At 56.5% G+C, this 14251-nt stretch overlaps 1 protein-coding gene across 1 annotated transcript in view; it reads right to left on the reverse strand.

Annotated features, from left to right (window-relative positions):
• The window catches only part of LOC132834521 (FACT complex subunit SSRP1-like), a 36845-nt gene that overhangs the window by 6317 nt on the left and 16277 nt on the right, over positions 1-14251 (reverse strand). The window contains exons 7-12 of the mRNA XM_060853441.1: positions 11793-11921; positions 7844-8065; positions 7487-7559; positions 3799-3931; positions 2645-2690; positions 858-987 (exon numbers count right to left, since the gene is read on the reverse strand). Coding sequence (XP_060709424.1) covers positions 858-987; positions 2645-2690; positions 3799-3931; positions 7487-7559; positions 7844-8065; positions 11793-11921 — 733 coding nt within the window. The remainder of the gene's footprint in view (positions 1-857; positions 988-2644; positions 2691-3798; positions 3932-7486; positions 7560-7843; positions 8066-11792; positions 11922-14251) is intronic.

Genomic DNA, 14251 nt, shown 5'->3' on the forward strand with positions numbered 1-14251 from the left:
AGATACAGAGTAAAGCTCCCTCTACACTGTCCCCCATCAAACACTCCCAGGACAGGGACAGCACGGGGTTAGATACAGAGTAAAGCTCCCTCTACACTGTCCCCCATCAAACACTCCCAGGACAGGGACAGCACGGGGTTAGATACAGAATAAAGCTCCCTCTACGCTGTCCCCCATCAAACTCTCCCAGGGACAGGGACAGCACGGGGTTAGATACAGAGTAAAGCCCCCTCTACACTGTCCCCCCAACACACACTCCCAGGGACAGGGACAGCACGGGGTCAGACACAGGGGAAAGCTCCCTCTACACTGTCCCCCCAACACACACTCCCAGGGACAGGGACAGCACGGGGTCAGACACAAGGGAAAGCTCCCTCTAAACTGTCCCCTCATCAAACACTCCCAGTGACAGGGACAGCACGGGGTTAGATACAGAGTAAAGCTCCCTCTACGCTGTCCCCCATCAAACTCTCCCAGGGACAGGGACAGCACGGGGTTAGATACAGAGTAAAGCTCCCTCTACACGGTCCCCCATCAAACTCTCCCAGGGACAGGGACAGCACGGGGTTAGATACAGAGTAAAGCTCCCTCTACGCTGTCCCCCATCAAACACTCCCAGGGACAGGGACAGCACGAGGTTAGATACTGAGTAAAGCTCCCTCTACACTGTACCCCATGGAACCCTCCCGGGACAGAGTGGCGGTACATTAACGCTGTAACTGACCACAGTGGGGAGGTGGGGGAGGTGGTGGGGGAGGTGGGGGAGGTGGGGGAGGTGGGGGTGGGGGAGGTGGGGGAGGTGGGGGGAGGTGGTGGGGGGGTGGGGGGGGGGGGGGGGGGGGGGGGGGGGGGAATACCTCAGCCTTTCTCTTGGTGGGTTTCTCCTTGACGACCTTGGCTTTCTTTGCCGGAACGTTCCGGGATTTCTCGTTGCCGCTCTCGTCTTCATTGCTGCTGGAGGAGCTGCCCCCAGCGTTACTGTCATACCTGCAGGGGGATGGGGAGTATCATCGTCAACAGGGGCACAGTCACTCACCCACTCAGTCCACACTGACCGCCTGAACAGCATCACATCCAGACCCAGCCCTCCTCCCCACTCCCTGTAACCCTGCAATTTCCCATGGCCAATCCCACCCTAACCTGCACATCCCTGGGCACTATGGGACAATTTCCCATGGCCAATCCCACCCTAACCTACACATCCCTGGGCACTATGGGACAATTTCCCATGGCCAATCCCACCCTAACCTGCACATCCCTGGGCACTATGGGACAATTCCCCATGGCAAATCCACCCTAACCTACACATCCCTGGGCACTATGGGACAATTCCCCATGGCCAATCCACCTGAACCTGCAGATCTTTGGAATGTGGGAGGAAACCGGAGCACCCGGAGCAAACCCACGTTTATTTCCAAATGCGCTGTTTCTCTAACACTGCAGACCTTGACCAAGCCTGCTCCAGGCCCCATCTCCCTCCAGACCTTCCTCTCCTTGTATTTATCCACATACCTGTGAAACGTTGGATCCACCACACCCTCTGATGAGTCATTCCCCACAAGAATCACTCTCTGTGTAAAACATTTGGCCTCGAAACCCTAAAATCGTCCTCTCACCTTAAAAACAAGCCCACCTTCGCCTGGAAACGCCCCACCCTGGGGAAAAGACACCTGCCACTCACTAAATCCTTGTCCCTCAGTGTTTTATAAACCTCTATCTAGTCAGCTGTCAGCTACCGACGGCCAGCCTGTCGTTCTCACCCAACCCCGTCAGTCACTTCCTGGGAGATCTCTTCGGAATCCTCTCCTGTTTCTAGGATATCCTTCCGGTAACAGGGAGGTCAGAACTGGACACTGCACTCCAGAAGGTAGCCTCACCAACGTCCTGTCCAAGCTCAGCATGATAAAGAACAAAGAAAATGTATAGCCCAGGACCAGGCCCTTCGGCCCCTCTAAGCCTGAGCTGATCCAAATCCACTGTCTAAACCTGTTGGTCAATTCCTGAGCATCTGTATCTCTGCTCCCCACCCACTCATACATCTGTCCAGATGCATCTTAAATGAATCTCCCGTGCCTGCCTCTCCCACCTCTGCTGGCAACGTGTCCCAGACACCCCCCACCCTCTGTGTGTGAAGTACTTACCGCGTGTGTCCCCCTTAAACTTCCCACCTCTCACCTTGACAGTGTGCCCTCTGGTTATTGAGTCCCTCACCCTGGGGAAAAGCTGGTCTCTATCCCCTCTGTCTATACCCTTCATGGTTTTGTAAACTCAGTCAGGTCCCCCTCAATCTCCTTTTTCCTAATGAAAACAATCCTAACCTACTCCACCCTCTCTTCATAGCTAGCACCTTCCATACCAGGCAACATCCTCGTAAACCTTCTCTGCACCCTCTCCAAAGTGTTCACATCCCTTTGGTAATGTGGCGACCAGAACTGTACACAGTAAAGCTGCCCCAACACCTACACTCGAAGGGCTGAGCAATGACAACAAGTGTGCCCAGATCCCCCCGTCCACATGTTACAGACTCCCAGCACCCTCCGCTGTGCAGCAGTACCCAGGGCCCTCTGAGACACTGTAGCATGTTCCCCCAGCCCCCCCAGGACTGGTCAGCCCATGACCAACCCAGCCCCAAACCAATACTCACTCCTCGTCCACCTCATCCTCCTCTTCGCCAGGATTAAAGGATTCATCTACAAAACAAACACAGCCTATCAGAGCGCTGCTCCCTGACCGATTCCCGTCCAATCACACGGCAGCCTCTCACCGGGTCAGCCCTGAACATCCGCGCAATGGCGGCTGGAGGTTCTCTCGCTGAGCTCGCCCAGCGTGAGATTCCCCCCTGCTCCGTACCCAGTTGCCCCGTACCCCCTCGACAGTGTGGGGGTGAGCTGCCTTCCTAAACCCTGTGCTGTAGGGTAGACCCACAGTGTCCCTGAGGGAGGGAATTCCAGGATTCTGACCCAGGAAGGAACGGAGAGAGATTTCCGAGTGAGGGGCTCAGAGGGGAACTTGCAGGGGGGTGGGGAGAGTTGGGGGGGTTGTTCCCGTGTATCTGCTGCCCCTTGTCCTTCTGGGTGGAAGGGGCCGTGGGTTTGGAAGGTGCTGCCTGAGGGTCTTTGGGGAGATCCTGCAGGGCAACTTGTAGCAGGTACAACACTGCTGCTACTGAGGGGGGGCGGGGGGGGGGGGGGGGGGGGGGGGGGGGGGGGAGGGAGTGAGGGGATGTTTGTGGGTGTGGTCCCAATCCAGGGGAAGAGGGCTGTTTTATCCCGGGATGGTGCACACTGCTGTTACCGAGGGGGGGGGGGGGGGGGGGGGAGGGAGTGAGGGGATGTTTGTGGGTGGGGAGCTTCTCGACTGTTGTTGGAGCTGCCCCCATCCAGGGATAAATGGGGAGTGTTCCCACACCCTCCCTCCTGTGCCTTGTCGATGGTGGGACAGACTTTGGGAGGGGAGGGACTCACTGCAGGGTTCCCAGCCTCTGACCCTGCTCCTGGAGCCGCTGGGTTGCTGTGGTGGGTCAGCAGGGGGATTCAGTGATGGGAACGCCTGTGGGGTTTTCCGGGAGAGTTGGGTCATCCCTGAGTCAGAGACAGAGAGCCAACGCAGTGTGCAGAAGCAGGACACGACGTTACGCCACACCACGGACCTCTCCAGACCGCCATGGAGCAGGAGCAGTGAACCCTCTCCCGGACCCTATCGGTGGCTGCGATACTCTCCCTCCACTCAGCCACGACACGCCGGCCCTCTGAGGTGACCCCCTGACCCTGCCTGTCCCCCCTGCCCTCGGCCAGTTACCAGTCTCCTCGCCAGAGTCGCTGTCATTGGCTGCCTCCTCACGGATTCGGCCCTCTGCTTTCACCTGCTCCAGGTAAGCATCATGTTGGTCCTCATCCGAATCAGCGTAATCATCATAGTTCTGTTTGATACTCTGTACGGGAGAGGGGGATGGTTAACCCAACGGCACACAGGGGCTGGCGGGGGGAGGAGGGGACCGAGGGGGGACAGAGGGGGGACAGAGGGGACCGAGAGTCAGTGAGGGGGACGAGGGGACCGATGGCCAGCAGGGGGAGGGAGGGGACCGAGAGCCAGCAGACAGTGACCCAGTGGGACGGGGGGGGGAGGGGGGGAAGAGAGAGAGAGAGTGAGGGGACAGAGAGAGGGACAGTAACCCAATGGGACGGGGGGAGAGAGAGAGCGAGGGGACAGAGAGAGGGACAGTGACCCAGTGGGACGGGGGGAGAGAGAGCGAGGGGACAGTGACCCAGTGGGACATGGGGAGAGAGAGAGTGAGGGGACAGAGAGAGGGACAGTGACCCAGTGGGACCAGGGGAGAGAGAGCGAGGGGACAGAGAGAGGGACAGTGACCCAGTGGGAAGGGGGGAGAGACAGCGAGGGGACAGTGACCCAGTGGGACATGGGGAGAGAGAGAGTGAGGGGACAGAGAGAGGGACAGTGACCCAGTGGGACTGGGGGAGAGAGAGTGAGGGGACAGAGAGAGGGACAGGGACCCAGTGGGACCGGGGGAGGGAGAGCTAGGGGACAGAGAGAGGGACAGTGACCCAGTAGGACGTGGGGAGAGAGAGCTAGGGGACAGAGAGAGGGACAGTGACCCAGTGGGACAGGGGGAGAGAGAGAGAGAGCGAGGGGACAGAGAGAGGGACAGTGACCCAGTGGGATGGGGGGAGAGAGCGTGATTGAGCAGAGGGTCAGTGAGACAAGGAGGGAGCAGTTTGAGGAAGGCCCTGTCTTTTACTCACACCCTCCCTGGTATTTTTTGGATGGTACACACTGCTGTTACTGAGCGTCGGTGGGGGAGGGAGGGAGGGGATGTTTGTGGGTGTGGTCCCAATCCGGGAGGGGCTGTTTTATCCCGGGATGGTACACACTGCTGTTACTGAGGGGGGGTGGGGGAGGGAGGGAGGGGATGTTTGTGGGTGTGGGGTCAATCCAGGAGGGGCAGTTTTATCCCGGGATGGTACACACTGCTGTTACTGAGGGGGGGTGGGGAGCGAGGGGATGTTTGTGGGTGTGGGGTCAATCCGGGGTTGGGGGGGTGGGGGAGGTTGCCTTTGTTGACTTGTGGATAAAAGAGACCATCTCTGGAGAAATACAGCCTTTTGTGAAAGCGCGTGCAGAACACCGGGACACAAACGGAAAGAGTTTGCTGTGTTTCTGAAACAAACTTCTTTGATAATAAAGACTGGGACATAAACCCAGCACCTTTTCAGAAGTGACTCTGTTTGAATATGCTGCCTACACTTGGTGTCCCGTTTCCCACGGTAAAATTGTCAGACACACACTCGCTACATGCATGTGCAAGGAGCACGCTCTCAGTGACACACTCATCTGTGGCTTCATGCTCTGACACACACACACACGTGTGCATATACCTGGGCATTCACACTTCAATAAACATGCAGACACACGTGTGCACGTACCCAGGAGTTTACACCTCAATAAAATGCAGTCACACGTGTGCGTGTTTTTCGGAGTTCACTCTCCAATAAACATGCAGACACACGTGTGCGTGTACCCTGGAGTTCACTCGCCAATAAACATGCAAACACATGTGTGCATGTACCCAGGCATTCACTCGCCAATAAACATGCAGACACACGTGTGCGTGTACCCGGGAGTCCACTCTCTAATAAACATGCAGACACACGTGTGCGTATACCCAGGAGTTCACTCTCTAATAAACATGCACACGTGTGCGTGTACCCGGGAGTCCACTGTCCAATAAACATGCAGGTACACGTGTGCATGTACCCAGGAGTCCTCTCTCTCTCTCTCCCTCTCACACAAACACACAGACACACACAGACTGGCAGCATGTCATACTGGAGTCCTGGAGGGGATCTGGGCTGTGATCTAACAACTTTGAGGACAGTGACTGAAGATGTGGTGGATGCCATATTTACAGATGTTACAAGGACAGGGAGTTTGCAAAGGAGGACATGACAGAGCTAACATCAGGTTTGGATCCTTACTGAGTGAGCGGGCAATAATCTGTTGTGTAATGTCAGAAACCTGCAAAGTTATGCACTTTGACAGGAGGAACATCAAAAAAAGCAGGGTTTTGGTTAAAGTAAGCATGACGCCAACATTCCAAAGCCCACAGGGACCAGAGCTTGCTGGTCACACAGAGTTATAAGCACAGCAGATAACCAGGAAAGCTGGTGGAATATTATCCTTTCACTCGCAGAAAAACCGACCCCGACAAGAATCACATTCCCCTTCTGTTACACGGGGCCACATCTTGAATACTGCGTGCAGTAATGATGGAGAGGTGGGAATCACCAGATACCCGGACTGAGCAGGCAGCCCAGGAGGGTTCAGAGGCGGCAGGGCTGATTTAGTTGTGGGAGGTAAAGCTGCTGAATGGTCCTGACAAGGTGGACAGAGCATCGATATGGGTCAGTGCAGACCATGGGGGCAATGTTTCACAATCAGCAGCGGCCCCGTTTCAGCACAGAGACCCGGTGCATTTTATTCCTCTTAAAGAGGGCGGAAAGACTTTGGGATTCAGTCTCTGAAAAGGGGTGGAGGTGAGTCATTGAATGTTGTGAAGACAGAGGTGGACAGATTTGATCAGATGGGGGAGATGAAAGGCTTTCGGGGCAAAAGGGAACATGGAAATTAGCTTTCAGGAACTCGGCCCTGAGCATGTTCAGGCACAGATCACGCATGCATATACATGCACACACGTGTAGGCCAGATCACATGCACATATACACGCAAACGCACGCAAGCACAGATCACATGCACATATACACTCACATGCGTATAGGCCAGACCACGTGCACATATACACGCATACGCGAGTAGGCACAGATCACGCGCACATATGCACGCATATGCATGCAGACCAGATCACGGGCACAGATACTTGCATATATGTTCAGGTACAGATCACACGCACATATACACGCATGTGTGTGCAGGCCAGATCTCTCTCACACACATACACGCATGCAAGCCAGATCACATGCACATATACACGCATGTGCATGCAGGCACAGATCCCGCGCACATATACGCATACGTGTGCAGGCACAGATCATGTGCACATACACACATATGCATGCAGGCCAGATCACGCACTAAAAGACACGTGGACACCAAGTTTGGAACAGATAAGACACACTAACAGGCCAAGTCACCTGCAGAGATACACACCCATACCCACGCAGGCCAGGTTATGTGCAGCCTCACATGCCAGCTTGCAGACTCAAATGTCCACACACCACTCCTGAGTGTACAAACCTCATCTCTCTAAAAGGGAAGGGTGGGGTTGGGGGGAAAAGGAGAGAGACAGTGTGAGGAGATTTAGAATGGGAACAGAAATGGTGGGGGCGCGCACACACACAGACACAGATCGTGTTGCCCTCAGGGTCACACCAGGGTCCGGGCTGAGAGTAGGAGCAGCAGGAGGACACAAGGAGCAGGGTTCCTGCTCCGACCGCGGGCTGGGTCAGCTTACCTCCTTCATTCCCCGGTTCTTGATGTTGAGTTTTTTGGCGTTGACAAAGTCAAAGAGTTTCCCATATTCCTCCCTGGGAAGAGCGAGAGAACAGGCTGTATCAATCCCTGGGATCACTGACACAAATCTGCCATTCCCTCCCCATTCCCAGACCATTCCCTGGAAACTGCCCAGGGAGAACCCTCCGTTTAAACCCCCAGCCCTTACCCCCTCTCCCCCAGCCCTACTCGGGATCCAGCATCCTTCCCTCACTTCCTGAGGCCTCCCCCAGTCGACCAGCCCTCTCTCCCTCACCTCTCGATGCTACTGAAGGTGTACAGGCTGCCTCCCCCAGTCGACCAGCCCTCTCTCACTCACCTCTCGATGCTGCTGAATGTGTACAGGCTGCCTTGCTTGGTCTCGATCTCAAAGTCAAAGGAGCGGGTGGTGGTGGTGCCTCTGGCGAAGTTGACGTGGGAGATCTCATCAAAGCGGATATGAACCGGGGGTTTGTGGACGTAGATGAAGCCCCGTTCAAGGGGATACAGGAGGCCCGAACTGGCTTTGTAGGAACAGGTGATGCAGTGGGCCCCAGAGTTACTGCAGGGGGGGCCGGGAAACACAGAGAGAGAGAGAGAGAGAGAGAGAGAGAGAGAGAGAACACTGAATTCAAACAGGGCCCCAGCTTCACAGGACCGTGCCATCAGAAATCCTGCCTGCACCTGAGCAGCTCCTGCCCCCTCCCTGCACCTGAGGACAGGTACCTGAGCAGCTCCTGCCCCCCTGCACCTGAGGACAGGTACCTGAGCAGCTCCTCCCCCTGCCCCCCCCCCAACCACCCCCCTGCACCTGAGGACAGGTACCTGAGCAGCTCCTCCCCCTGGCCCCCCCCCACCACCTCCCTGCACCTGAGGACAGGTACCTGAGCAGATCCTCCCCCTGCCCCCCCCTGCACCTGAGGACAGGTACCTGAGCAGCTCCTCCCCCTGCCCCCCCCCCCACCCCCCGCACCTGAGGACAGGTACCTGAGCAGCTCCTCCCCCTGCCCCCCCACCCCCCCCTGCACCTGAGGACAGGTACCTGAGCAGCTCCTCCCCCTGCCCCACCACCCCCCTGCACCCGAGGACAGGTACCTGAGCAGCTCCTCCCCCTGCCCCACCCCACCCCCCGCACCTGAGGACAGGTACCTGAGCAGCTCCTCCCCCTGCCCCCCCCACCCTCCCCTGCACCTGAGGACAGGTACCTGAGCAGCTCCTCCCCCTGCCCCACCACCCCCCTGCACCTGAGGACAGGTACCTGAGCAGCTCCTCCCCCTGCCCCACCACCCCCCTGCACCTGAGGACAGGTACCTGAGCAGCTCCTCCCCCTGCCCCCCCCCACCCCCCCTGCACCTGAGGACAGGTACCTGAGCAGCTCCTCCCCCTGCCCCCCCCACCCCCCCTGCACCTGAGGACAGGTACCTGAGCAGCTCCTCCCCCTGCCCCCCCCACCCCCCTGCACCTGAGGACAGGTACCTGAGCAGCTCCTCCCCCTGCCCCACCACCCCCCTGCACCTGAGGACAGGTACCTGAGCAGCTCCTCCCCCTGCCCCACCACCCCCCTGCACCTGAGGACAGGTACCTGAGCAGCTCCTCCCCCTGCCCCCTGCTGCAGTACACTGGCACCAGATTACAGCAAAGGCCTCACCACACTGCACAGCGCGTGCAGGAACGATTCACAACAACAGTCCCAGGGATGATAACAGGGAGGGGGTGCTGCAGCTGGGGAGGGGGCTGGTGAGGCTAATCCTGGAGGATTGTGTGCAGTTTTGAGCAAGGATGGAGGGGCTGCAGAGCGGGTTCACTGGGTTAAGTCCGGAGAGGGCTGGCTTATAGAACAGAGAAAAGTACAGCACAGAACAGGCCGTCCGGCCCATGATGTTGTGCTGAGATTTAATCCTAATGTAAAATATAATAACCTAACCTACACACCCCTCAACTCCCTGCTCTCCATGTGCATGTCCAGCAGTTGCTTAAATGTCCCCAATGACTCTGCTCCCACCACCACCGCTGGGAACACATTCCATACATTCACAACTCTCTGTGTAAAGAACCTACCTCTGACGTCTCCTCTATACCCTCCTCCTAATATCTTAGTGGGCAGCATGGTGGCACAGTGGTTAGCACTGCTGCCTCACAGCGCCAGGGACCCAGGTTCAATTCCAGCCTCGGGCGACTGTCTGTGTGGAGTTTGCATGTTCTCCCCGTGTCTGCGTGGGTCTCACACTGTAAGTAACATAAATCTAATCTTCAAACTATGACCCCTCGTCACAGTCAATCCTGCCCTGGGGAAAAGTCTCTGGCTATTGACTCTATCCATGCCTCTCACTACATTGTACACCTCGATCACGTCTCCTCACTCCCTCCTTCTCTCCAGAGAGAAAAGTCCGAGTCTATTCAACCCCTCTTCATTAGGCAAGCCCTCGAGTCCAGGCAGCATCCTGCTAAATCTTCTTTGCACCCTCTCCAAAGCCTCTGTATCTTTCCTATAGTCGGGCGACCAGAACTGGACACAATATTCCAAGTGTGGTCTCACCAGGGACTTGTAGAGCGGCAGCAAAACCTCGCGGCTCTTCGGAGGAGACATTGAGTAGACTGGGACTACACTGACTGGAATTCAAAAGAATAAGGGGGGGTCTTATAGAAACATAAAATGACGAAGGGAATAGAGAAGATAGAGGCAGGGAGGTTGTTCCTATGGGTGGGTGAAACTAGAATGGGGTGGGGGGTGGGGGGGGGGTGGGGGCACAGCCTCAAAATATGAGGGAGGCAGATTTCGGGCAGAGCTGAGGGGGAACTGCCTCACCCAGAGGGTTGGGAGTCTGTGGAATACCCCGGCCTGCTGAGGCTCCCGCGTTTTCAGGCCGAGATCGCTGGGTTGTTGAACAGCAGGGGAACGAAGGTTTGCGGTGGCCTGGCGGGTTAGTGCGGCTGAGGTCACACCAAGGTCAGCCGCGGTCTGACCGAACAGGAGAGCAGACTCGACGGGCCGAGCGGCCTGCTCCTGCCCCGCTCCTCCGCGAGAAACCTCAGCGATAGAGAGGGATCGAAGACACTGGGAACTGTTCCCCTCGGGAGAGGAGGAGATCGAGACGGAGATCTCACAAGGAGCTTTCAAAATCATTTGCCGGGGGGGACTAGACAGAGTAGACCAGGAGAATCCGTTCCCAATGGTGAAAGGAACAAGGAGGAGAGGGTCTCTGATTTAAAGGGACGCGCTAACAAAGCGAAGAGGATGGGAGGAAAACACCCAGCAGGGGATTTGGGCGCAGGGAGAGGGGATTTGGGCGCAGGGAGAGGGGATTTGGGCGCAGGGAGAGGGGATTTGGGCGCAGGGAGAGGGGATTTGGGCGCAGGGAGACTGGCATGGGGGACCAGACGCAGTACAGACACACTCGCCATCACTGTGCACGTGACTCCTTCCCGGATCGCCCAGGAACAGAAGCTGCCAGTGTGGACTGACTGACTGACAGACGTGGTCGGTCACTGCAGCAAGGTGCTCTCCTTGTGATTTTCCACTTGCTCAACAAGAAATTAAAACCCCCTCGGTCCCAGGCCACCGTCCCTGCGAGATTCACAGAACAATAGGGCCACCTTCCTGTCTGCTTTTAAACAGCACCACAACGATAGGTGGTGAACACACAGGCTACAAGAAAAACACATCAATCTCTACCAGGGAGGAGCAAGTGAAACACATGGAGGGACAGGGTCAGGGTGTGGGACGTGCTGCCTGAGGGTGTGCGGGAGGGAGGGTCATTCGAGGGGTTAGGGTGTGGGACATGCTGCCTGAGGGTGTGGGGGAGGGAGGGTCATTCGAGGGGTTAGGGTGTGGGACGTGCTGCCTGAGGGTGTGGGGGGAGGGAGGGTCATTCGAGGGGTTAGGGTGTGGGACGTGCTGCCTGAGGGTGTGGGGGAGGGAGGGTCATTCGAGGGGTTAGGGTGTGGAACATGCTGCCTGAGAGTGTGGGGGAGGGAGGGTCATTCGAGGGGTTAGGGTGTGGGACGTGCTGCCTGAGGGTGTTGGGGGGGGGGGGGGGGAAACAGGGTCATTCGAGGGGTTAGGGTGTGGGACGTGCTGCCTGAGGGTGTGGGGGAGGGAGGGTCATTCGAGGGGTTAGGGTGTGGGACGTGCTGCCTGAGTGTGTGGGGGAGGGAGGGTCATTCGAGACTGTACAGAGAAAGAGTTGAATTGTTTCCTTGGACAGTGAGTGCAGACATGATCGGTGAAGCGTCCCCCTCCTGCCCACTCACCACCACCCACTCCCACAAATCCCTCCAGCAGCACTTACCCCACGAAGTTCCCCGGCACTGTGATCTTGCGACTGACCAACGACTTCATGATGCGGCTGACCACCTCGTACAGAGGCCCCGACATCTGCTTGCTCAGCTTCCCATCGAAACGCTTGGTCACTTCCTCCCTGGGAGGGAAAGAGAATCCGCTGTTTCATCATCAGGGACCCTACCCCACTGGCACAGGGAGACAGTTCCCCCCGGAACCACGCCACACTCCCCCCTCCCACCCCATCAGGGTGTTTCCCCCCCTCTCCCACACTCTTCCCCCCCCCCCCCCCACCCCGTCTCCCCGTCAGGGTGTACCCACCTCTCCCACACTCTCCCCCGCCTCCCCTCCACCCCGTCTCCCCGTCAGGGTGTACCCACCTCCCCCACACTCCCTCTCCCACTCTGTACCCCTGTCAGGGTGTTTCCCCCCCCCCATCTCCCACACTCTCTCTCCCCCCCCCCCCCCCCCCTCCACCCCACCTCCCTGTCAGGGTGTACCCACCTCCCCCACACTCCCCTCTCCCACTCCGTACCCCTGTGAGGTTGTACCCACCTCCCCCCCTCACACCGTCCTCCCACTTCGTTTCCCCCCCGTCAGGGTGGTCCACCCCCCCCCCCCCCCCACACCCAATGTGCCAAGTTGGGGGCTCTCCATTTTGGTTGGAAGGCCTGAGAGGTAACTTGTTACCTCAATGTGGAGAGAAACTTCAGAACGGTTCAGTGCAGAGGGATCTGGGCGTCTTTGTGTGTGAATTACAGGAAACAGATCTGCAGCTACAGCGGGGAACAGGGACGGCACGGGAAACATAGGTTGTGATTGTGAAAGGACAACAGAGTATACATGTACCAGCGGACTAGACGGGATTGAGGGCAACAAGGTGGAGGTGTTAGCAATTCTACAAGGTGTGAAAATAGATACGTCCCCTGGGCTGGATGGGATTTAGCTGAAAATGTGTTGCTGGTTAGGCAGGTTAGGCAGCATCCAAGGAATAGGAAATTCGACGTTTCGGGCATAAGCCCTTCATCTTGAATGGGATTTATCCGAGGATTCTCCGGGAAGCCAGGGAGGAGAATGCAGAGCCTTCGGCTTTGATCTTTATGTTGTCATTGTCTACAGGAATAGTGGCAGAAAACTGGAGGAGAACAAATGTTGCTCCCTTGTTCACGAAGGGGAGGAGAGACAACCCTGGAGATTATAGACCAGTGAGCCTTACTCTGGCTGTGAGTAAGGTGTTGGAAAGGGTTATAAGAGAGAGGACTCTCATCGTCTAGAAAGGAATAATTTGATTAGGGATAGTTAACACGGTTTTGTGAAGGGTAGGTCGTGCCTCACTAGCCTTATTGAGTTCTTTGAGAAGGTGACAAACAGTGGGATGAGGGTAAAGCAGTTGATGTGGTGTATGTGGAGGTCAGTAAGGCGTGTGATAAGGTTCCCCACGGTAGGCTGTTGCACAAAATACAGAGCCATGGGATTGAGGGGGATTTAGTGGTTTGGATCAGAAGTTGGCAAGCTGAATGCAGACAGAGGGTGGCGGTTGATGGGAAATATTCATCCTGGAGCTCAGTTACTACTGGTCCTCCGCAAGGATCTGCTCTGTGGCCACTGCTGTGTGTTATGTTGATAAACGACCTGGGTGGGGGCGTAGAAGGATGGGTTAGTAAATTTGCGGATGATACAGAGGTCGATGGAGTTGTGGACAGTGATAAAGGATGTTGCAGGTTACACAGGGACATAGGTAAGATTAGATTAAATTATTTACAGTGTGGAAACAGGCCCTTCGGCCCAACCAGTCCACACCGACCCGCTGAGGAGCAACCCACCCAGACCCATTTCCCTCTGACTAATGCGCCTCACACTATGGGCAATTTAGCACAGCCAATTCACCCTGACCTGCATGTCTTTGGACTGTGGGAGGAAACCGGAGCACCCGGAGGAAACCCACGCAGACATGGGGAGAATGTGCAGACTCCACACAGACAGTTGTCCGAGACGGGAATTGAACCTGAGTCTGTGGCGCTGTGAGGCAGCAGTGCTAACCACTGTGCCACCCAGATAAGCTGCAGAGCTGGGCTAAGAAGTGACAAATGGAGTTTAATGTGGAAAAGTGCGAGGTAATTCACATTAGGAGTAACAGGAATAAAGAGTGCTGGGCTAAAGGTAAGATTCTTGGTAGTGTAAATGAGCAGAGAGATCTCGGTGTCCATGTATATAGATCCCTGAAAGTTGCCACCCAGGTTGAGAGGGTTGTTAAGGAGGCATACGGTGTGTTAGCTTTTATTGGTAGAGGGATTGAGTTTTAAAGCTACGAGATAATGCTGCAGCTGTACAAAACTCTGGTGTGGCCGCACTTGGAGTATTGTGTACAGTTCTAGCCACCGCATTATAGGGAGGATGTGGGAGCTTTGGAAAGGGTGCAGAGGAGATTTACCGGGATGTTGCCTGGTCTGGAGGGAAGGTCTTACGTGG

Source organism: Hemiscyllium ocellatum, chromosome 40, assembly GCF_020745735.1.
Source record: "Hemiscyllium ocellatum isolate sHemOce1 chromosome 40, sHemOce1.pat.X.cur, whole genome shotgun sequence".
Lineage (NCBI taxonomy): Eukaryota > Metazoa > Chordata > Chondrichthyes > Orectolobiformes > Hemiscylliidae > Hemiscyllium > Hemiscyllium ocellatum.